The 25267-nt window shown below is 42.9% G+C and overlaps 1 protein-coding gene across 11 annotated transcripts in view; it reads right to left on the reverse strand.

Annotated features, from left to right (window-relative positions):
- Nucleotides 1-25267, reverse strand: part of C7H10orf90 (chromosome 7 C10orf90 homolog) — a 384378-nt gene that overhangs the window by 213703 nt on the left and 145408 nt on the right. For 7 of the 11 annotated variants that reach the window (XR_011488667.1, XR_011488668.1, XM_070470411.1 and 4 more), the window contains one exon: nt 2647-2719. The exons of 2 other annotated variants lie outside the window; for them this stretch is intronic. Coding sequence is in view for 7 of the 9 variants with exons in the window: in XM_070470411.1 (XP_070326512.1) it covers nt 2647-2719 (73 nt within the window). In the remaining 2 variants the exon portion in view is untranslated. Of the gene's footprint in view, nt 1-2646; nt 2720-17233; nt 18357-25267 lie in introns of those variants that run through there. 2 more of the 11 variants (XM_070470409.1, XM_070470408.1) reach the window with 2 other exon arrangements.

The following is a 25267-nucleotide window of genomic DNA, read 5'->3' on the forward strand; positions in this document are numbered from 1 at the left end:
GCCACCCTAGATGACATGAAAGGTCAGGTAAAAGTTATGTCTGATGATAATCTTCCTTTTTGGACTTCAGTCCTATCTTGGGTGAAGGGTGATTGGTGGAAAACTATATTTACCATTGTTATAGTTGCCTTGATCGTTCTGCTTTGCAGACCCTTTACTTTACAAGGTATTATGAACTTTGTAACCCAAAGGTTGATGTCGTTCTCCCAGATTGGAAGCCAGAGAGTCAGGGTGCAATATATCCCTATGAATGATGCTCATACTGTGAGCTAAGAGCATCAAGAGGGGGGAATGAAGGAGGAAACAGACAGAACAGGCTCCGTCTTGAAAGCAGGACGCCATCTTGGGCTGGACTGTGGACTTTGAGCTGTATGCTCAGTATCTATGTAAAAATGACAAACGAACCGGAAAACCAGGCCCCCTGGAGGGAAGAGCCCCAGGGCTCGTTCCTAGACTCTACGTCCTTAAAAGAATACCCTAATTATCTGTGTAACCGGATAGAGTCATAAATTCTATTATGCTTATTGGGGTATGACCACAGGCCTATTGATAATTGTCTACTGTTAACTACCTACTCGCTAAGAACTCCTGACTAGGCCATACTCCTGAGCTCTGTCCTTGGCCCACTTAGTGCAATTTTAGCAAGAATCCAGCTGGGTGAATTTGGAGGACATCCCCTGCCCTTGATATCCAATCAAATTTCTCATCCCCCACCTGTCAAGTCACTTTAGCCAAAATCCTCCCTACTCCTAACATTTGCTCCTAAGAGGTCTTCCATCCACTGACCCCCTCCGTCTCCTTGGCTGTAAATTCCCACTTGTCCTTCTACTTGGAGTTGAGTCCAATCTCTCTCACCCTCCTGTAAGACCCCACTGTCCAGGTGATTCTGAACAAAACTTGTCTTACCCTCTTCAACAAGTGTCATGAGTGATTCTTTCTTCAGCAACTCCTCGCCTTCTGCCTGAACACCCAAGTTTTAAGACTGCCTCTAATGTATTCTTCCAGAATGAGAACTTTGAACATATAGATAGATCTATGAGGAAAGAAAGAATTCCAGGAGACATGTCTCTCTCCTCACCCAGGCTTGTTTGGGTACATTCTCCACAGCCTGGACTATTCACCTCTGGCCTCAGGGCCAACTGGTGCTTGCTTCAAAGCCATTAAACTGCTAATCACCTCATGAGCAGGCTATGCTTGTCAGCAGAGCGAGAGCACACATGTTTTAGGTGACATGCCATGCCGTGCTCAGCTGCTTCAGTCACATCTGAGTCTGCAACTGTATGGACTGTAGCTCCTCTGTCCACGGGATCCTCCAGGTGAGAATACTGGAGTGGGTTGCCATGCCCTCCTGTAGGGGATCTTCCTGACCCAGGGATCGAACTTCAGTCTCTTATGTCTCCTGCATTGACAGACAGGCTCTTTACCACTAGCGCCACCTGGGAAGCCCCCTTTAGGTGACCCAGTCCTCAGGAAAAGCAGACAGACACGCCTGTGAGAGGCCACCTGGGTCTGACTGTTCTCCCAGGCACCTCTGAGTGCCCAAGGAAACGTGGGCACTCCAAATTCACACCAAACTCCCCATGGCGTGCTGGAAGCCAGTGCTAGAAGCCTGCCACCCACCTCACCAGAAGCTTCTATCCGCAGATTCACATTCTTACTACGGCAATTTCTGGGCTAGGTTTTTGAAGGATCCGAACTAAATAGCTGCCACTACTAAAGAATAAGCTTATAAGCCATGCTTTGGGGGCTCCAGGAGGATTAACTAGGAAAGCTCCTTTCAAATAATATTTTTGTCTTAGGTTGACTGTGTCAGTTAAGGAAAGGATTTCAGATCCTGATACCTTTGATACAGGCAGGCGGTGAGAGGTAATGAAAAGAGAATCTACAAATGTGTGTGATCACATACACAGACATATTTATACCAACTCATCGGCCACATTTACCAACTAAAATTCAAGTGGAGGTTAAAAATTAAATTTGCTACATGAAAAACAATTCTCTCAGAATTTATTCTTGCTAGAGTCTCTGAATTGAAATATCCTATTAACCCAACAGTCTTATTACAAGACCATCAGAAATTTGACTTATACCCACGTGACTTCTCTCGTGAAAGGGAGTAAGAAATCTTATTTGCGTGCCATTTACATTAACAAACTTAACAAACTTAGGGACTGGAATCATCCCACCTAGTGTTTCCACAGTTGAGTGCCTATGAATTGACGCTTCATAAAAAAATGATTTATGAGCACACAGATACTGTGCCTATATTTAAATTGCACCCTCTTCAGTTCTGAAGAGATTCCATATTTGTCCCATTATTCATTCTTGGCGGAATCGTGCTCCACGCTGGCCTAACCCCTCACACGCTCAGTGATCTGGGGTAATCTCAGCTTCTGAAGGCACTACCTAAGGCAACCGATATTTCTTCTGCATTGTTTGTTTTTTTTCAGAGACTGCCAGTCTAAAAGCCTGTGTGTTTGGAAATTCAAATCAGCTTCAAATCTTGTCGGAGTCGCTGAGCTCTCATTTTATGTTTTCAGGGAGACTGGGCTCTAAAGCACATTTCATTATTAATAAAAATAAAGGCAAGAGAACACAAATAGTGGCTTGGAGGGAATGCCACCCGGTCAGAGGCGAGCTCTTTACCTGCCTTTGAAAGACTCTCCTTTCTTTCCCAGGCAGAGTGATCTCTCGGGGACGAGAAGAGCCGACTGTGGATCTGGAAGACAAAGAGAAACCTTTCCAATTTTATATTCTTATTTGCCAGATATACAATCTTCAATAATGTATATTACTATTTTTTTTAATCAAGAAATGTCCCTAGAATCTCTCCTTTCTCCTAAGAAAGAACTACTGGTTGTAATGAACATACTTATTTCCATTTTCTTCTGTGTTAATTCTGCCAGTGAATAAAAGATGTTTTTCTTTTCTTTTTTTCCCTGCTTGTGGTTCTTCTGAGTATAGAAGAAAAGCATTTTTATTTTTATTTAAATCATAGTTGACTTCAATATTGTGTTAGTTTCAGGTGTATAGCACAGTGATCCAATTACACATACATACATACATACATATATATTCACATGAGGGGGCATGGCAACCCACATCAGTGTTCTTGCCTGGAGAACCCCATGCACAGAGGAGCCTGGCAGGCTGCAGTCCATGGGGTTGCAAAGAATCGGATATGACTGAGGGACTAAGCGCAGGGCATATATTCACATGCATATCTATGTGGACGTGGACTGACTCACTGGAAAAGACCCTGATGCTGGGAAAGATTGAGGGCAGGAGGAGAAGGGGCCGACAGAGGATGAGATGGTTGGATGGCATCACCGACTCGATGGGCATGAGTTTGAGCAAGCTCTGGCAGTTGGTGATGGGCAGGGAGGCCTGGGGTGCTGCAGTCCATGCGGTCACAAAGAGTAGGACATGACTGAGCAACTGAACTGAATTTATATACATATATATATACACACACACATCTATATATACACACATATCTTTTTTTATATATGTGTTACATGTATACATAAACATGCATATCTTTTTCAGATTATTTTCCCTTACAGGTTATAACAAAATAATGAGTATAGTTTCCTGTGCTATACAGTAGGTCCTGACTGATTATCTGTTCTCTATGTAGTAATGTATATATGTTAATCTCAAACTCTTAGATTATTCCTCCCTGCTTTCCTTTTGGGTGACCATAAGTGGATTTTCTATGTCTTTGAGTCTCTTTCTGCTTTAGAAATAAGTTAATTTTTATGAGTAAGTAAAGGGTGGGTTTCTGATGATTGCAAAATGCACAGGGAGGAGGTAGGGAGGGAGAAAAACTAATCAGCAAACATGGATTTTGCTAGTAGATCAAACAACCACATCTTATATTTCTTTTCTCTCCCAGCATAGTGCTGAACGGGTGTTGAGCTAAAATAGGACATTCAATAAATATTGATAAATTGATTAATCACGAGCCATCAAATTTCAGGAATTAGCCTTCAAGGCCCGATGAAAATACGATTAATGTATACAAAAGCGGTCTGCCGCCTGCAAGCTTGATCATGATGCTGCCTTCTCTGCCAAAAGACAAAGGTGTTTAAGTTTATTCTGAAAGCACCTGGCTGTGAGTCTTTCAGTTCTAGTTTATAAACCTCTAATCAGACTCCAGAGTACCTGCTCCTCATGGGACCTCCCCTCGTGCTCAGCATCCCTCTGAATATCTATTGACCTTTCCCCCAAACTGAAGAATAACTCTTCAAACCACCTCCTGAGTGTGATCTTATCCTGAGCCTAAGAGGCTGGAGCCAGCCTCTCATTCTGAACCCAGCTAGCTGCTTAGTCCCAGGGCGGGGTTAAGCTCCTCCATGTGTTCACGTCCCTTTTTTGGCCCCTTCACATGCCCAGCATCTGGGCCATCACTTTGAAGACTGCAGACAAGAAGCTGCAAGCAAATGATTCTTTTGGTCCAAGCAGGAGCCTGGCCTCTGAGACTTCACAGCAAAAGAGAAAGATTAGGGCAGGACCCGGACTGCGGCTGGGCCGAGACAGGGAGGATTGAATAGTTACACAGCATTTTGTGATGCTATCCAGACCCCTCCTTGAGCCTAACTCGGCCACTGACTATTGTCAATCTGATTATTAATTGCAATAAGCATAAGAAGAACTGCTGATGGTTATTGAGGTTTCACATGGGCTGGTGCTGATGGTTATTGAGGTTTCACATGGGCTGGTGCTGTGGTCGTTGTTTTCCACACAACATCCCATTGAATTATTACAACTGTTAGAAAGATATGTTGCTCTCAGCCCTGCTATGGCAGCTGAGAAAGCCATAGCTAAGGTCCCCCACCGGGTACCTGGCGACACAGCCAGGATTCAGACCAGGCTGGTCAGACCCAAAGCATTTAGAGATTTTAGCCAGCGTGTTCCAAATACTGCTACTGTTATAATTCGAAAAGACAGATGCACCCCAATGTTCAGAGCAACACTGTTCACAATAGCCAAGACAGGAAAGCAATCTAAGCGCCCATTGACAGACGAATGGATAAAGAAGATGTGGTTTCTTTCTTTTTAACGGAATACATTAGCCATAAAAAAGAAAGAAGTAACGCCATTCTGCAGCAACATGGATGGGCCTAGAGATGATCACACTGAATGAAGTTAAGTCAGACAGAGAAATACAGTACAATATTGCTTATACATGAAATCTGAAAAGGACTATACAAATGAACTTCTTTATAAAACAGAAATAGACTCACAGCCATAGAAAACAAACTATGGTTACCAAAGGGAAAGTGGGGAGGAATAAATTAGGATTTGGGATTAATAGATACACTATTGTATATAAAATAGATAACTGATAAGGATCTACTGTATAGCTCAGGGAGCGCTGCTCAGTACCTTGTAATAACCTGTAATGGAAGAGAATCTAAAAAGTATGGATATATATGTGTACATATATATACACACACACAGAATTGAATCACTTTGGTGCACACCTGAAGCCAGCACAATACTGCAAATCAACTGTATTTCAATAAAAAAATTTTCAAAATAAAAAAAATTTTAATTTTTAAAACAAAAAGAAATACTGTTATTGTGATTATTGCAGAGTATTATTATTTGGCTATTTGACTGTATTTGGCTGCGCTTATATAAGCATCACATTTGCATACGTCCTTTTCTCAGACTTCGCACAGACATGTCATATGAAACACAGAAGAAAACATTTTAGAAAGGAAGTAAAAGTGCAGCACAGTAGACACAAGGATGGAAAGTCATTTAAAGCCCAAGCAGAAGGATTGAGCTCCCTCTCCGCTGCTTCAAACACACCAGTCCGTGGACTGGAAGGGGGAGGGGTGCAGAGCAACTCTGGTCCTGCAGAGACTTTAAGCTTCCTCTCTCCAGCATCATTGTCTCATATGGTTCTCTTAAGAGTTTTCTGTGTATTTTTGAAAGTAACTCCATCAAATCTTGTAAGTCTTGCTACCTGAGACCTGACTCAGAATCAGGTCTGCCCAGCAAGCCCCCTGTGTACCATGTGACCCTCATCGAGAGCCCAGCCCCACAGTCTGTGGAGTTACAACTGAAGTGTGCTGGTTCTGACCCAGCATAACTTCTCTCTCTCCCAGCTCTAAGCGGCTGGCAGAGACAACAAGCTGGCTCAGCCACACAGCCCTCTGTAAATGCCTGGCTTCTCCGAAGTCTGGAACTTCCTTGCACAGACTCGGGCATTACAAACCCCAAACTTCCCAATAGCAGGGTGATTCAGGAACCTCAGTCATCATCGGACCCCAGGTCTCAGTCCACCAGCAATGTCCTGGACACACGCGGCTTTGGCTACACTTTCCAAGGGTTGCTCTTTGAAATCCCTTCATACAGAAGGCAGCACTTTCCAGTGCCCTTAGGACAGAGCATCAGAAGAACCCTCTGCGGTCCACCCCCGCTGGTCTCTGCATCACTGAACACCTCTCTTCTGGCCCGGTGAGCCGTGTGAGCTTCCCTCCTTCCCCTGAATCAAATCCACTCCTGTGCCACGGGTCCTTCGCCCCTGTCCTTCCATCTGCAAAGCATGGTCTTTCCCTGGTCCTCTCCTCTGGAATCCTGTTCACATGACCTGCTCATGTGTCGCTCCAGACAAGGCTCTGAAAACTCGGTTTCTGATCTGCAAGCTCTTGCAGGAGTTTCCTTCAGAACACTCGGCTTGCTTTGTAAGCACACATCGACTTCGGTGAATCCCCAACCGACACCTGCTTCTCCCCTAGACTCTAAGCCCTCTGAGAATAAAACTGTGTTTCCTTCACTTACCGATGTATTCTTAGCTCCTAGTATAGGGACAGACACAAAGTGGGTTCTCAATAAATGTTTATTTTACAAAAGGATAGAAGAACTAATCAATCAGTTAATTTGCACAAGCAAAGCTTCTTCTCTAAGTTAAGCTGCACAGAAGCCTTTAGAAACCACTGCCCCGTCTCCTCAGAGCTCACGTGCCATCAAGGGTCCCCTTGCCCTCTTCAATTTCAATTTTGGCCCTCCTCAACACTTTTAACCACACCCAAACTTTGCTTTTTTTATTTTATTTTGTAATTGAAGTACAGTTGATTTACAATAGCGTAAGTTTCAGGAGTATAGCAAAGTGATTCAGTTATACGTTGTGTGTGTGTGTGTGTGTGTGTATGTGTATATTGTTGTTTCGTCACTAAATCATGTCCAGCTCTTCTGTGGCCCCGTGGACTGTAGCCCACCAGGCTCCTCTGTCCATGGAACTTCTCAGTCAAGGATACTAGAGTGGGTTGCCATTTCCTTCTCCAGGGGATCTTCTCAGCTCAGGGATCAAACCCGTGTCTCCTGCATTGCCAGGCGGATTCCTCACCACTGAGCCACAGGGAGGTCCATATACACATATATGGGTTTCTCTGTAGTGTTAGTCATTCAGTCATGTCCGACTCCTTGCGACCCCATGGACTGTAGCCCACCAGGCTCCCCTGTCCATGGAGTTTTCCAGGCAAGAACACTGGAGTGGGTTGCCATTTCCTTCTCCAGGGGATCTTCCCTGTGGCTACATATATGTGTGTGTGTGTGTGTTCTTTTATCATATTCTTTTCCATTACGGTTTATTATACAGTATTGAATACAGTTCCCTGCACCATACAGCAGGACCCTGCAGTGTACCCCTTTTACATACAGTAGTTTGCAATCCCAGCTCCTAATTTACCCCTCCCCCAAGCCTTTCCCCTTTGCTAACCATCAGTTTGCTTTCTATGTCTGTGAGTCTGTTTCTCTTCTGTAAATGAGCTCATTTGTCTCATATTTTAGATTCCTCCAAAATCCGTCTCAGTTGACGAATGAAACCAAAAATCTCCCTCCAGAAACAAGCTACCTTTCTCCTTTCCCCTTTCCGCTCACCCCAAGCCATGTTAAAGCAGTCGGCCACGCTCTCCATCCCACTGGGGGCCTCAGTCCAGCACCGCCTGGCCTCAGCCACCCCGACCTAAGACCCTGGAACCTGAGGCTGTGCTCCACTGGCCCAGGCTGGCCGGCAGCAGTAGACGACCTGTACCCCCACCCTGGGCAGGTACGATTCCTGCACATCTTCAAAGGCGCGTCTCTGCCTCCCTTCTTCAGCGCCATCTCCTCCTCCCTCTCCCCACCACCTCCACGGAAGCCTCAGAATTCTTGCCAAGATCACAATGTCCCAGCAACCTTCTCCCTTCCCAGTATCATCAGTCATGGAATAAAGCAAATTTGGTTATGTCCCTCCCCAGCTTAAAACCCTCAGATTCCTAATGAATTCAAAATAGAATTCAGTTCAGCTCAGTTCAGTCGCTCAGTCTTGTCTGACTCTTTGTGACCCTATGAACCGCAGCACACCAGGCCTCCCTGCCCATCACCAACTCCTGGAATCCATCCAAACCCATGTCCACTGAATCGGTGATGCCATCCAACCATCTTATCCTCTGTTGTCCCCTTCTCCACCTGCCCTCAATCTTTCCCAGCATCAGGGTCTTTTCCAATGAGTCAGCTCTTCGCATCAGGTGGCCAAAGTATTGGATACTTTGGATTATAGAATTGGGGGGGATAGATTGCGAGTTTGGGATTAAAACATAAACACTACTATATATAAAATAGATAACCAGCAAGGATAGCACAAGGAACTATATTCAATATCTTGTAATAATCTATAATGGAAGAGAATATAGAAAAAGAACGCATATATTTATACGTGTGTATAACTGAATCATTTTGCTATACACCTGAAACTAGCACAACATTATAAATCAACTATATTTCAATAAAAAGAAAAAATATATGTATATATATACATATAGTTAAAGTCATACTCACAGAAGATATTTCTGCAGTGTGATTCATCATGACAGAATACTGGGACGTATCTAAAATATCCTACAGCAGGGGCTGGCTCTATAGCTCAGAGCACATATGTTAATGTGTCCATTAACATTATAACAATGCTCAAAATCCATACTACAGACTCCACACCTGCAGACTTAACAATGTATCATGGCGACCTTGAATGCTATGCCAATTTGGATATTATTTCCTAAGTGTTGGGGAGGCTTTGGTGATTTCTGAACAAGGAGAGTCAGTGCCTTATGTTCAGTTCTGTGTTAAAGCCTAGCCTTGTGTACACGTTACATTACAGCCTTGCCTCTGGATCCTTGACGCATAAGCTGAAATCACCTATTGTCTATGTAAGATGCAATGTTTTGCGATTTATTTTACCAAGTCTAACATGCTTATTTTTTTATTTTAATTCTCTTTATTGTGGTTAAACCCACCCCATACAAAATTTAGCATCATAACCATTCTTAAGTGTACGGTTTACTGGTGTCAAATACATTCACATTGTTGTACAACCATCACCAACACTTATCTCCACGATTCTCTTAATCTTATAAAGCTGAAACTCTATACCCATTTAAACAATAACTCACCCTTCCCCCAGCCTGTGGCAACCTCTTTCTGTCTGCATGACTAGGCTCAGTAGCCCATGCAAGTGGAATCATATAGTATTTGTCCTTTTGTGACTTGATTATCTCACTCAGCATAACGTCCGCAAGGTCCATGTTGAACACTATGCCAAAACTTTCCTCTTTTTTAAATTAACTTTATTGGAGTATAGTTGGTATGTGTATAACTGGTTCCCTTTGCTGGGCACCAGTTATACATACACACAGATCCATTCTTTTTTAGACTCTTTTCCCATATAGGTCATTACAGTACCGAGTAAGCTTATTAGTTCTGTATCTTATATACAGTAGTGTGTATACACCCATCCCTGTCTCCCAATTTATCCCTGCCTTGCTTCCCCCTTGGTAACCATCAGCTTGCCCTTCTTTTATAAGGCTGAATGATACTCCATTGCACATAAACACTACATTTTGCTTGCTCATTCATCTGTCAACAGACACACTTTAGTTGCTTCCATGTTTTAACTACTATGAATAATGCTGGACAAATATCTCTTTGAGATTTTGCTTTCAATTCTTTTTGATATGTACCCAGGGGTGGAATTGCTGAATCATATGACAATTCTATTTTTAATTTTTTGAGGAACAAACATTCTGTTATTTGCAGAGGCTGTACCATTTTCACTCCCATCAACAATGCACAAGCATTTTAATGTTTCCCACACACTCACCAACAATTATTATTTTTGGGTTTTTTCTCCCCATAGTACTACTCAAATAGGTGTGAAGTAGTATCTCACTCCAGTTTTTATTTGCTTTTTCCCTAATGATTATTAATGCTCAGCTGTCTTTTCTTGCGCTTATTGGCCATTTAGATGTCTTCTTTGAAGAAATCCTTATCCAAGTCTTTGCCCATATTTGAACTGATTGTTTATTTGTTCTTGAGTTTTAGGTGTTCTCTACATATTCTGGATATTATTCTCTCATCAGATATACAATTTACAAATATTTTCTCCCATTCTGCGGGTTGCCCTTTTACTATGTTGATATCATCTTTCAATGCACAAAATTTTAAAGTCTTCATAAAGCCCAATTTTCTCTTTCTTCTTTTGTTAATTATGCTTTTTAGAGATATGTTCAAGAAATTATTGCTAAAGCCCATGTCTTGAAGGTCTTGCCCTGTTTTCCTCTAAGAGTTTTAGGGTTTTAGCTCTTTGACCCATTTTGAGTTAAGTTTTATACATGGTGTCAGATAAGGATCCAACAGGACTAATCACTGAGTGATTCCTCACTCAGTCCATTCAAGACTTTATCTCCTTTAGGTCTTTGAAGCCAACAGTGTTTTATTTAGTGAATAGCAAGAGTAATTTATCAAAGACACCCAATGGGGGAAAGATTCAAGGTCTCTTTGTCACCTCTGTTCCCAGAGGCTGCTGAGCCTGCTTCAAGCCTGGGGTCACAGGTGGAGCTAGCACTGAGGGATCATTGCACACCAGGCAATTAACTCATTGGATCCTAAGACAGCTCAGTGAGAGAAATATAATTACTATTTCAACTTGCAGAGGTGGAAATTAAGGCACACAAAGGGGAAGTAAATTGCCCAAAGTCACGTACACTGAGTAATCAAGTGAAGAAGCCCAGCAATTAGAATGACTCCTTGGAAGTAAAAACTATGACCACATTAAAGAGTCATGATATCTCACAATCATAGGAAATGCTGCAGTTTGCAAATCTCCTTCATACACATCACCTCATTTGGGCTCTCCAAAGACCCTGAGAAGCGGCCAGCACACACACAGGTGCTTTTTTATGCAGCGAAATCGAGACCCAGAGAGAGTAAGAGACACGAGTGCCCGCGAGCGGGACTGTGTGGCTCTGGCAATAGCCCACTAATTGTTTCTTTAACCTTTGGGTTTTTTCACCCACCACGGCCCCTCTGGGCCTGGGCTGCGGTTCTTCCACATTGTCTCACCACCTGCCTCCTTATGGAGTCCAACCCACCTGCAGAAATTCTGGGGCCACACCTGACACCAGCTAGGATACTGATCACACTGACCACAAATAGATCTATGAATTCCCTTGGGAGCCTGAAGTTGATTTGAACATCGTGGGTACAATAATACTGGAGACTTCCACTTGTATAAGACTAAATACTCTACAAAACAACTTCCACGTTTTCTCACTCACTCCTCCAAAGTCCTACCATAATATCTGTGTTCTAAGGAACAAATATATTATTGTCTTTTGCTGGATTTGCAGTTTGCTGACTTTCCCTTCAAGACATTGGGGTACTCACTATGAACCCATAATCCCTGATGTGCAATTCTAAAATCCCTGAAGCTCTGAAATCTGAGACTTTTTCTCTCGAGTTTGTAGAAAACTTATCTTGACAGCAAAACCTTACCTGAACTAACCTGGGGCTATTTATAATATTAATTTATTCCATTTAATGTGAATATTCATATATTTTTATTGGTGAAACATCAATGAGTTTAGTTACGGGGTGCTACTCAGATTCCATTGGGAATTTTATGCAGGATCATCTTTCTGAAATAAAATTGAAAAGTCATTGTTGACTTACATTTGTCCCCAAGAGTTTTGGGTGGAGAAAACTGTGGATGGGTTCCACAGACATTTAATAAACTTACAGTCCCTGGGATAGTGTTTTCCAAATACCCCTCATACAGTTTCCACAAGCCATATGTTATCTCTGCTTATATTAGATATGAACTCTGGGGTGTGAAAAGATTTGGTAATTCAAGAGCTACTAAATGCCAGATTCAAAACAACTAGAATGTCATGTTCTCAGCATTCCCCATAGAAGCATGTGTGTGTGTTTGTGTGTGTTTGTAAAGGTGGAGAGGTAGTTAGAGATGATTTATGGGTTTTCTGAAGCACTGAGCAACTAAAACAGAGACTGAAACTTCATAGTTTCCAAGAAAGAAGACAGAGGAGAAAACAGGAGTTTCCAGGCCTACATAGAACCCCAGCTCCACTTTGCCTCTTCTAGACACCTGCCAGCTTGGCAGAGAAAACACAGGAGAGATTCTGAAGCTACTTATATCCCAAGTTGTAAAATATCATGGGTGGATTTGGCTGGCAGGATACCAGGATATCTAAAATATCCTATCTTAGGATAAAGATAGGATACCTTTATCCTATCTTCTTTTTAGGATAAAGGTAGACATTGGTTGGAGTCTACCAACAGAAAGTCTACCAGCAGAAAAGAGGACCATTTCTTCTCAGCATCCCAGTGCCTTCTCCTGAGGATGTGGGAAGTCCCACTAAAGGGCAGATAACAAGCACGAGATGTGGATGGTTCCAGGTTGGACCACCAATGGGTTAATCGAACCTCTTTGGGGTCTAGCGTGCACTCTTCATGGCTAATTTAGACATGATTGATCTTCACCAGCATTGCGTGTTTGTATTCAATCTTCTGAACTCTCTTCTGCAACAATAATTAATGTTGGAGCAGTGTATGGATCAACAGTGTGTCTTCTGGTTAATGCAACCCTGCACCTGTAATAACTCAAAACTGAGATTTATCACTCTGCCACGATTCCCTCTTCACGCTTCATCTCTTCGTGTTTACATCTGGTTTAACTTTTTCTAATCTAAAATAAATCAGCATGAAAAGCATTAGATTTTTCATTTAGATTCTCAATTGCCTTTTATTATCGAGATAATGCCCCTTATCTGGCTGCAAATGGTGGGACCATTCCCTTGTTAAAACCTAAAAAAAAAAAAGATGCTACAGTTCAATCTTGGCATCTCTCCTTGCTTCTCCTTCACTTTGGTTTTTCAAGGGTGGTGTCTGGAGGAGGGATTCTGGCTTGAAAATGAGACAAATCAGGATGTCAGGAGGATAGATCACTTCAGTCGTTCTTCCTCTTGTGAGACTCATGCAGGAAAAAGGCCTCCCCTGGCTGCCTAATGAGAAGTGGGCTTCGGCGAGTTCACTCTTCATTTTGTCCTCGTACTTTGGCCCCCGTCGGTCTGCAGGGATAAACAGGGCAGCAATGATGGAGCACCTGGCTGGAGACTTTTATGCAAACGTCAGGCGTGAGGGGAAATTACGGCCATGTTACAGGCATGTTGATCATCAAGTTACGAAGTCAGATTTCGCCGGACTCTTTTGAATATCAGAGAGGTACCTTTCCCCTGACTCCTTGAGCTTGCCTTTCAGCACGTTCTATTACATTTTATCATGGGCAACATTTTTCTCCTAACTTTCAAGTGGGAGCCGATGACTCCAGAAACTGAATCCATTGCTTGTACCTGGTGGAAGCTTCTTCTTTCCCTGCTAATTGTTTACCATCACTGTCCGCTTTCCCTCAGAGACCCACGCTGCTTGAAACACTTCAGCATCGGACACAACACAGTGACTCCGACTTTGGAAGACCTCAGAAAGTTCTGAGGACCCAGCCGCCCACTCAGTCCTGCAGCGTTTCACTCAATTGCTGTCACTTTCCTTCTTTCAAAGAAAAAGAGACAAAGAAGAGGAAGGAAAGGACAAGGTGCTTCCTGTTCTCTGGCTCACCTGTGCCCAGGAGCACCTCCCCTGAGCGTGTGGGGAAAGCCCTTCCTATCTCACACTGGTGGCTGCTTTTTTATGACTTTTTAGCCAGACTGACAGAAAGCAATCTAAAGGGAGCACTTTTTATAGCTGATTTTCACACCTTTTCAGAATGACTTGGTGAGAAATAGCAGAATAGAGTCCTTCGAGCTGAATAATGAAATAATAATAAGATGCCCTACACAGCAGTTAGGGCTTCCCTGGTAGCTCAGCTAGTAAAGAATCCACCTGCAGTGCAGGAGACCCTGGTTTGATTCCTGGGTCAGGAAGATCCCCTGGAGGAGGGCATGGCAACCCACTCCAGTATTCTTGCCTGGAGAATCCCCATGGACAGAGGATCCTGGCAGGCTACAATCCATGGGATCATAAAGAGTTGGACATGACTGAAGGACTAAGCACAGCATGGCACAGCACCCAGCATTTACCCCATGCCAAGCATTGCGCTAGATGCTTCCCAGGCATTATGAGTCTCCATGTCATCTCAGGAAGGAAAGTACCACTGTACTGCCAATTGAATGATGTTTAACATTATTGTTAATAACAATATCAATAAAATAATATAATAGACACACAATCATAGGAAACAGACTTATGCTACCAAAACAGAAAGGGTGGGGAGGGATAAATTAGGACTTTGGGACAAAATAACATACACACACTACTATATCTAAAATAGATATCTAAATAGATAGTAGTAAGGACCTACTGCATAGCACAAGGAACTTTACTCAACATTTTGTAATAACCTATAGGGAAAAGAATCTGAAAAATAAGCACATATATATATATCACTGCGCTGTATGCCTTAAACTAAGACAATATTGCAAATCAACTATACTTCAATATTTAAACTAATAAATAAAAAATTCTCTTAAAAAACTATAAAATGATAAACAACAAAGCATTACTGAGCTCTTATGATGAGCCAAGCCCTGCCTCAAGTTTTCATCTAGCACTTTCTCCAGTCCCCACGAATACCCTAGATTTCTTAACTCCATCCTGTATAGGAATCAGCTGATGCTGAGAAAGGTAAGAGTTCATATATAGTCCAAATTAATAAGGGGCAAGGCCAGGATGATGAGAAACGCTGGGCTGAAAGAAGCACAAGCTAGAATCAAGATTGCCGAGAGAAATATCAATAACCTCCAATATGCAGATGACACTACCCTCATGGCAGAAAGTGAAGAGGAACTAAAAAGCCTCTTGATGAAAGTGAAAGAGGAGAGTGAAAATGTTGGCTTAAAGCTCAACATTCAGAAAACTAAGATCAGGGTATCTGGTCCCATCACTTCAGGGCAAATAGATGGGGAAACAGTGGAAACAGTGTCAGACTTTATTTTTCCAGCTCCAAAATCACTGCAGATGGTGACTGCAGCCACGAAATTAAGAGATGCTTACTCCTTGGAAGGAAAGTTATGACCAACCTAGATAGCATATTAAAAAGCAGAGACATTCCTTTGCCAACAAAGGTCCATCTAGTCAAGCCTATGGTTTTTCCAGTGGCCATGTATGGATGTGAGAGTTGGACTGTGAAGAAAGCTGAGCGCCGAAGAACTGATGCTTTTGAACTGTGGTGTTGGAGAAGACTCTTGAGAGTCCCTTGGACTGCAAGGAGATCCAACCAGTCCATCCTAAAGGAGATCAGTCCTGGGTGTTCATTGGAAGGACTGATGCTGAAGCTGAAACTCCAATACTTTAGCCACCTCATGTGAAGAGTTGACTCATTGGAAAAGACCCTGATGCTGGGAGGGATTGGGGGCAGGAGGAGAAGGGGACGACAGAGGATGAGATGGCTGGATAGCATCACCGACTCGATGGACATGAGTTTGGGTAAACTCCAGGAGTTGGTGATGGACAGGGAGGCCTGGCGTGCTGCGATTCATGGGATCGCAAAGAGTCAGACACGACTGAGCGACTGAACTGAAGGGCAGGATCAAAATCCAAGTTTACACGAGTCAGGCCCCAAGCCCTCACCCCTCTGAAGTCTCAACAGAATATCATTTATTTCATGAAGATGCCAAAGTTCTAACAGAAACTAACCACAGACACAAACAACTGCACACTGTGTGATTTCAGTTACAGAAGGTGCCGACCAGGGAGAAATAAAGTGGCAGAAAGCAGACCCATGGTTGCTAGGGCTGAACTAGGGGGAGGACGTGGAATGCAAAGGGCACAAGGAACTTTCTGGGTCATGATTTGGAACTGGGTATATAACTGCACACATTTGTCAAAACAAAATGAAGTGCACAGTTATAACGGTATGAATATTAATGAATGTAAATTATACCTTAATAGGGATGACTTTTTAAAAGATACCATGAGTAGGCTCCAATTTATCTTAGAGTTTCAGTTCAACATAGAGTTAGAGAGAAATGACCTTGACCTTGACCTCAGGCTTCTCACCACCCAGTTAAAGAGAACTGTCTTGGGCATCTGTAAGCACAAGTTACGGCACGACCACCAACCATGGCTCTGGGCCCTCACCTTGAAGGCCATGTGCTGGTTTAGTCTTGCCATCTTGGATTATTTTTTAATTGTTGTATAATATACACAATACTTTGGCCACCTGATGAGAAGAGCTGCCTCATTGGAAAAGACCCTGATGCTGAAAAAGATTGAGGGCAGGAGGAAAAGGGGGTGACAGAGGATGAGATGGCTGGATGGCATCACTGATTCAATGGATGTGAGTTTGAGCAAGGAGACAGTGAAGGACAGGGAAGCCTGGTGTGCTGCAGTCCATGAGGTTATAAAGAGTTGGACACAACTTAGCAACTGAACAACAACTATAAGATACACTACATAAAATTTGCCACTGGAAGTGTGAAGCCCGTGAGATTAAGTACGTACACCGTACACCGTGTGCAACCACATCCTCTCTCCCTCTCCAGAGCTTTTCCGTCTTCACAGGCTGAAACTCTGTCCCCATTAAACAGTAGTTTTCCATCCCCCGTTCCACCCAGTCCCTGGCCTCCAGCACCCTGCCTTCTGTCTTGTGAATGTAACCACTCCAGGGGCCTCAGGGAAGTGAAGTCAAGCAACGTGATGTCCCCCTGTGCCTGCCTGTCTCACTCAGAACAAGGTCCTTGGGTTCAGCCACGGCGCAGGGGGGCCGCTCGCACTCTGACCACGGGGTCTTCGGATGCACGCAGCTTTCTGTGTTGACGCAGCCCAACTTCCCCATTTTTTTCTTTCGTGGCCTGTGCTTTGGGTATTGCCATCTTGGTTCTTTAAATACCTTCATCCGTGAACTTGTGCTTTGTGGATAAACCTCGTGGGCGAGTAGATCATGCCTGTGTGCATGCGTGCTGATTTCCTTGCTGCTCCACTCACAGAAGGTGCCCAGGTGCCCCTTGGTCACAGAATTTGGGTGAACCTGCAACGTGTAGGAGTGTGACGAGATCCAAAGTGAATACAAGGTAAGCAAATTACCCTAAGATCAAGTAAGCAGAGGGCAGACAGCCCCCACTGGAACCAGACTGACTTCTGTGGGTTTCTGAGAAACACAAATGACCGAGCAACTCTGTTGAGACAGACTGGGGCCTGGGACCATTTGCTGCCGTGCCTGCACCTGGACAAATGTCTCCTCAAGCAACCAACTACGAAAAAACTATAAGGGACTGAAATAACTGTGTCGAGGCAAATTATGGGCAATAAGATACAAGAAGACAGAAATTCCAATTGCTAGTTTTGAAGTATTTGGTTGCTCAGTCATGTCCAACTCTTTCTGACCCTGCGGACTATAGCCCGCCAGGCTCCTCTGTCCATGGAGTTCTCCAGGCAAGAATACTGGAGTGGGTTTCCAACCCTTCTCCAGGGGCTCTTCCCAACCCAGGGATTTAACCCCTATCTCCTGCATTGCAGGCTGGTTCTTTACTGCCTGAACCACCAAGGAAGTCCTTCAGAAGAGTTAGGAGCAAAAGCAGAGTCCTGTGCATGCCAACTACACTGGACACCACCAAAGGCATGGGCAAACCTCCTGGACCAGCCTGACCCCTGGACACACCACTACCCTCACCCCATACAAGGAATCGGCTCACACATCCCCTTAGGAACTGAGCAAGGGGCCCTTATACTTGTTCTCATTTGCCACTGCCGCAGCAGGGGCCCAATAAAGCCTTGCTTGAATTTCTTGTCTGGTCTCTTACCAATTTCTTTTTTTTTTTTTGAACTTTTTATTTCATGTTGGAAGTACAGCTAATTAACAAACACATTGTGATAATTCAGGTGGACAGAGAAGGTATTCAGCCATATATATACATGTATCCATTCTCTCCCAAACTCCCCTCCCATCCAGGCTACCACATAACACCGAGCAGAGTTCCATGTGCTATAGAGTAAGTCCTTGTTGGTGATCCATCTTAAATACAGTGGTATGTACAGGTCCACCCCAAACCCCCTAACTATCCCTTCCCCCCACCCTTAAACTTAAACTAACTAAACTAGCACTATCATATCTGTTCTTCTTCTGTTACAGCCCTGTACTAGCCACACACTTATGTGGAAAAGAATGCCCAGAAGGAAAGGAAGAGATGGGCAACCACAGTCCCCTTTCCTTTCCATCCTTCTTTACTCATCAGTAAAGTGAAGTAGAGAGTGTTGGTAAAATATGATTACACCAAGGAATGAAATTAAAATCTGAATTGGTTTCGGCAGAGTTTCCATTGTTCTAGTAAGAACACATATATGCATGGATGAGATTAAAAAATATAAATGATACCATTTTTATTTAATAACAATTATAGTCCATAATTTCACAGATGAGGTCAGTGCTTTTGTGTTTGTGTGTATTTGTATTAAAACTGGCATCACATAATACAAAGATGAACAGTAAAATTTATGCTAATAATTTAAAATTTTAATTGTTTTTACTTAGACTAACATTCAATAGCAAATAAAAACCATCATAACAAATCAAGAAAAAGACCATGGAAGAAAGGAAAGAGACATATTTTAGAACCTTAAATGACTATTTTCCCCAGATTTTTTAACATGGGGTCCACTCATTCATTTTGAACTGGTCCCCACAAATGACACAGCTGGACATGAGTGTGGGGCCATTTATTGTGGAAGTATTCCATAGCATTATAAAACAATTGCTTCTGGGAAGGAAAGCTATGACAGACCTAGACAGTGTATTAAAAAGCAAAGACATCACTTTGCTGACAAAGGTCCATATAATCAAGGCTATGGTCTTTCCAGCCATCAGGTACAGATGTAAGAGTTGGACCATAAAGAAGGCAGAGTGCCAAAGAATTGATACTTTTGAACTGTTGTGCTGGAGAAGACTCCTGGACTGCAAGGAGATCCAAACAGTCCATCCTAAAGGAAATCAGTCCTGAATATTCATTGGAAGGACTGATGCTGAAGCTGAAACTGCAATACTTTGGCCACCTGATGCGAAGAACTGACTCATCTGAAAAGACCCTGATGCTGGAAAAGATTGAAGGCGGGAGAAGAGGACGACAGAGGACGAGATGGTTGGATGGCATTACCAACTGGATCGACAAGAGTTTGAGCAAGTTCCAGGAGATGGTGAGGGATAGGGAGGCCTGCTGTGTTGCAGTCCATGGAGTCCCAATGAGTCAGATATGATGTGGCAAATGAACAATATTCCATGTCTTCAGATTTTTGTTCCCTGTGATTGAGGGCTGGCACAGTGGGATGCACACAATGGGATCACAGCTAAGCTTCCTTCCTGGGTATTACATCAACAGTGAGGTGCAAACTATGACTCTGAGCCCACACATCTGTGTACCCTGGGCCCCTCCTTATGTCCATTAACTGACATATGATCCCTTTCACACACCTAAACCACCACCACTGAACAGGCTTCCTCTGAAACTATAGAGTGTCACAAAGCAGCTACACTGGAGAAGGCAGCATTGTCCAGAGCTCATTAGGAGCTGAGCACATTTGTGGCTGAAATCCTGAGTTGCATGAGCTTTCTGTCAATGGAGGGCTGGATCAGAGGCTCTGAACTCTCCACAGGGTAGGGCCCACCCCCTTGCCCCTGGTTGCAGTGGCTTTCTGGGAAGAGGCTTTTTGTCCTCAGTACAGAATGGCAAACAACTTGTTGTCTGCTTTAAGAAAATCATGCTCTCATTTTTGTCTTCAGCCCTGTTTGTTTCTCTGATACATTATTATTTCTAAATTCTGGATATTTTCCAAGACACTCCTTTTTGGAGCTGTCTCCAAGTCTTCTCTGGAAGAAGAAGGGATATAAATTAGACTCATGGAGAGGAAATTAAATAATTTCTCTATTCAGAATTTTATTAATGAAAAGGGGAGTAGGACTGACCTCTATTTTGGAGCGTCATTTTGGCAAACTAGAGCTGATGTCTGTCTGTCTATCCATCTGTCTGCTGATCAGTAAAAAATGAATGACTCTGGAAGGGAGCCTAACATACATATCAAATCAGAGGATGCTGTGTTCCATGCCTGATGCCATCAATGATCATTCACTCTGGCCTCAGGTTTTCAGTTAAAACACACTTTGTGCACTTTTGTTCATTCATTCACTCATTCACACACATACTCCACAATGTTTCTTGAAGGCTGACCTGTTGCTAGGGGCACAGTCATGAGCTAGAACAGATTAGGGACTCCCTTTCTTATGACGCGCCTAGATGGAGGTTCACACCTGTGTTTCATCAACTCCAGGGTTCCTATGATTTCCCTCTTTGCACAGATACAAAGGTTTTAAATACAGTACGGTAAGCAGAATACTCACATGCCCCGAAAGTTCTCTTTCTTTTGAGTGTGAACAGAACCTGTAAACACTATGGGCTAGCCTTGCTACAACTAAATTATGTTATATCACAAAAGGGTCTTGGAGAGGCAGTTGAGGTTGTTAACCTGTTGCTGTGGAGCTAACCCAAGAGAGATCATATTAGGTAGACCTGACCTAATCAGATGTGTCCTTAAATGAAGTCAGTTAGTTCAGTTCAATTCAGTCACTCAGTCATGTCCAACTCTTTGAGACTCCATGAATCGCAGCGTGCCAGGCCTCCCTGTTCATCACAAACTCCTGGAGTTTACTCAAATTCATGTCCATTGAGTTGGTGATGCCATCCAGCCATCTCATCCTCTGTCATCCCCTTCTCCTCCTGCCCCCAATCCCTCCCAGCATCAGGGTCTTTTCCAATGAGTCAACTCTTCACATGAGGTGGTTAAAGTATTGGAGTTTCAGCTTCAGCATCAGTCCTTCCAATGAACACCCAGGACTGATCTCCTTTAGGATGGACTGGTTGGATCTCCTTGCAGTCCAAGGGACTCTCAAGAGTCTTCTCCAACACCACAGTTCAAAAGCATCAATTCTTCAGCACTCAGCTTTCTTCACAGTCCAACTCTCACATCCATACATGACCACTGGAAAACCATAGGCTTGACTAGATGGACCTTTGTTGGCAAAGGAATGTCTCTGCTTTTTAATATGCTATCTAGGTTGGTCATAACTTTCCTTCCAAGGAGTAAGCGTCTTTTAATTTCATGGCTTCAGTCACCATCTGCAGTGATTTTGGAGCCCCAAAAATAAAGTAAAGTCTGACCCTGTTTCCACTGCTTCCCCATGTATTTGCCATGAAGTGATGGGACCAGATGCCATGATCTTAGTTTTCTGAATGCTGAGCTTTAAGCCAACATTTTCACTCTCCTCTTTCACTTTCATCAAGAGGCTTTTTAGCTCCTCTTCACTTTCTGCCATAAGGGTGGTGTCATCTGCATATCTGAGGTTATTGACATTTCTCCTGGCAATCTTGATTCCAGTGTGTGCTTCATCCAGCCCAGCATTTCTCATGATGTACTCTGCATATAAGTTAAATAAGCAGGGTGACAATATACAGCCTTCATGTACTCCTTTTCCTATTTGGAACCAGTCTGTTGTTCCATGTCCAGTTCTAACTGTTGCTTCCTGACCTGCATACAGGTTTCTCAAGAGGCAGGTCAGGTGGTCTGGTATTCCCATCTCCTTCAGAATTTTCCACAGTTTATTGTGATCCACACAGTCAAAGGCTTTGGCACAGTCAATAAACCAGAAATAGATGTTTTTCTGGAACTCTCTTGCTTTTTTGATGATCCAGTGGATGTTGGTAATTTGATCTCTGGTTCCTCTGCCTTTTCTAAAACCACCTTGAACATCTAGAAGTTCACAGTTCATGTATTGCTGAAGCCTGGCTTGGAGAATTTTGAGCATTACTTAACTAGGGTGTAAGATGAGTACAATTGTGCCGTAGTTTGAGCATTCTTTGGGATGGCCTTTCGTTGGATTGAAATGAAATCTGATCTTTTCTAGTCCTGTGGCCACTGTTGAGTTTTCCAAATTTGCTGGCATATTGATTGCAGCACTTTCACAGCATCATCTTTCAGGTTTTGAAATAGTTCAACTCCTACTGAGGTGAGGGAGTGATCACACCATCATGATTACCTGGGCCATGAAAATCTTTTTTATACAGTTCTTCTGTGTATTCTTGCCACCTCTTCTTAATATCTTCTGCTTCTGTTAGGTCCATGCCATTTCTGTCCTTTATCGAACCCATCTTTGCCTGAAATGTTCCCTTAGTATCTCTACTTTTCTTGAGGAGATCTCTAGTCTTTCCCATTCTGTTGTTTTCCTCTATTTCTTTGCATTGATCGCTGAGGAAGGCTTTGTTATCTCTCCTTGCTATTCTTTGGAACTCTGCATTCAAATGGGAATATCTTTCCCTTTCTCCTTTGCTTTTAGCTTCTCTTCTTTTCACAGTTATTTGTAAGGCCTTCTCAGACAGCCATTTTGCTTTTTAGCATTTCTTTTCCATGGGGATGGTCTTAATCCCTGTCTCCTGTACAATGTCACGAACTTCCGTCCATAGTTCATCAGGCACTCTGTCTACCAGATCTAGTCCCTTAAATCTATTTCTCACTTCCACTGTATAATCATAAGGGATTTGATTTAGGTCATACTGAATGGTTTAGTGGTTTTCCCTACTTTCTTCAATTTAAGTCTGAATTTGGCAATAAGGAGTTCATGATCTGAGCCACAGTCAGCTCCCAGTCTTGTTTTTGCTGACTGTATAGAGCTTCTCCATCTTTGGCTGCAAAGAATATAATCAATCTGATTTCAGTATTGACCATCTGATGATGTACATGTGCAGTCTTCTCTTGTGTTGTTGAAAGAGGGTGTTTGCTATGACCAGTGCATTCTCTTGGCAAAACTCTATTAGCCTTTGACCTGCTTCATTCCATACTCCAAGGCCAAATTTACCTGTTACTCCAGGTGTTTCTTGACGTCCTACTTTTGAATTCCAAATTGAAGTCAGGGGGATTCAAAGCAGTAGAGACTGTCCCTCTGACCTTGAGGAAGCAAACAAACATGCTATGAACTGCCTGTGGCCAGAAGCACATGACAAGGCCTGAGGACAACTTCAGGGAGCTGAGTGTGCCAACAAAGACCCATCAAGACAATGGGGACTTCAGTCCTACAGCCACAAGGAGTTGAATTCTGACAGTAACCAGGGATCTTGGAAGAGGCCTCTGAGCTACAGACATGATCACAGCCTCATCTGACACCTTGATTCAGCCTGGAAAGACCCTAAGCAGAGGGACCAAAACTGTAAAATAATAAGTAGGTATTGTTTTAAGGTACTAAGTATGTAATCATTTGCTCTGCAGCAATAGAAGAATAACATAGATAGTATCTGCCCAGATTGTTTGAGCCAGGAATACTAGACCACCTTACCTGCCTCCTGAGAAATCTGTATGGAGGTCAAGAAGCAACAGTTAGAGCCAGACGTGGAACAACAGACTTGTTCCAAATTGGGAAAGGGGTACATCAAAGCTGTATATTGTTACCCAGCTTATTTAACTTATATGCAGAGTACATCATGTGAAATGCTGGGCTGGATGAAACACAAGCTGGAATCAAAATTGCCGGGAGAAATATCAATAACCTTAGATATGCAGAAGACACCATCCTTATGGAAGAAAGCATAGAGGAACTAAAGGGCCTCTTGAGGAAGGCAAAAGAGCAGAGTGAAAAAGCTGGCTTAAAACTCAACATTCAAAAAATGAATATCATGGGGAAACAATGCAAACAGTGACAGACTTTATTTTCTTGGGTTTCAAAATCACTGCAGATGGTGACTGCAGCCATGAAATTAAAAGATGCTCCTTGGAAGAAAAGCAATGACGAACCTAGACAGCATATTAAAAAACAGAGACATTACTTAGCTGACTAAGATCTGTCTAGTCAAATGGTTTTTCCAGTAGTCATGTATGGATGAGAGAGTTTGACCATAAAGAAGGCTGAGCACCAAAGAATTGATGCTTTTGAATTGTGGTGTTGGAAAGACTCTTGAGAATCCCTTGCATATCAAGGAGATCAAACCAGTCAATCCTAGAGGAAATCAATCCTGAATATTCATTGGAAGGATTGATGCTGAAGCTGAAATTCCAATACTTTGGCCACCTGATGTGAAGAACTGACTGTTTAGAAAAGACCCTCATGCTGGGAAAAATTGAAGGCGGGAGGAGAAAGGAATGACAGAGGATGAGATGGTTGGATGGCATCACCAACTCGATGGACAGGAGTTTGAGTCAGCTCCAGGAGTTGGTGATGGACAGGGAAGTCTGGTATGCAGCAGTCCATGGGGTTGCAAAGAATCAGACACAACTGTGTGACTGAACAGAACTGAATAGCCGATCAGAGCTGAAACGACATATGATCTTACATGGAATTGGTATTATTTCTATCATACGTAAATAAACAATTTCCTCAGCTAACTTATACAGAGCACAAGGAAACAAAGAAACAACTTCCTCGGACTGGAGAACGCTGACTGATAATGCTGCGGAGCACCATGGTGGAAACACTGAAATATATACTATTTCACATGACATGGGCCAATCTTGCTGATCTGGCCACTGCCAGGTATACCTGGCCTACATATTACAAGACACACATGACAAGCCAAGCTTTGACATAAGTTCCGCTACACTATGAAAACTTTTAGCCATTATTTCTTCAAAACTTTTCCCTACCCTCACCCCCATACCTATTCTTTCTAAGATTCTAATTATATGGGTCTTGGATGTTTTGATATCAATCCCTCTCTTTTTTCTCCTTTGCGTTCAATCAGAAATTTCACTGATCTTTTCTTCTATAGAATCCAATTTCCTGTTAATACCACCTAGTAAAACTTCCATTTCAGGTACTATTAAAGAATCACTTTATTTTCTTCTCTATAAGTTCTATTTGGTTTATTTTTATGTTAACTATTTCTCTTACCATTTATGG

The sequence above is a fragment of the Odocoileus virginianus genome, chromosome 7 (genome assembly GCF_023699985.2).
Source record: "Odocoileus virginianus isolate 20LAN1187 ecotype Illinois chromosome 7, Ovbor_1.2, whole genome shotgun sequence".
NCBI classification, from domain to species: domain Eukaryota; kingdom Metazoa; phylum Chordata; class Mammalia; order Artiodactyla; family Cervidae; genus Odocoileus; species Odocoileus virginianus.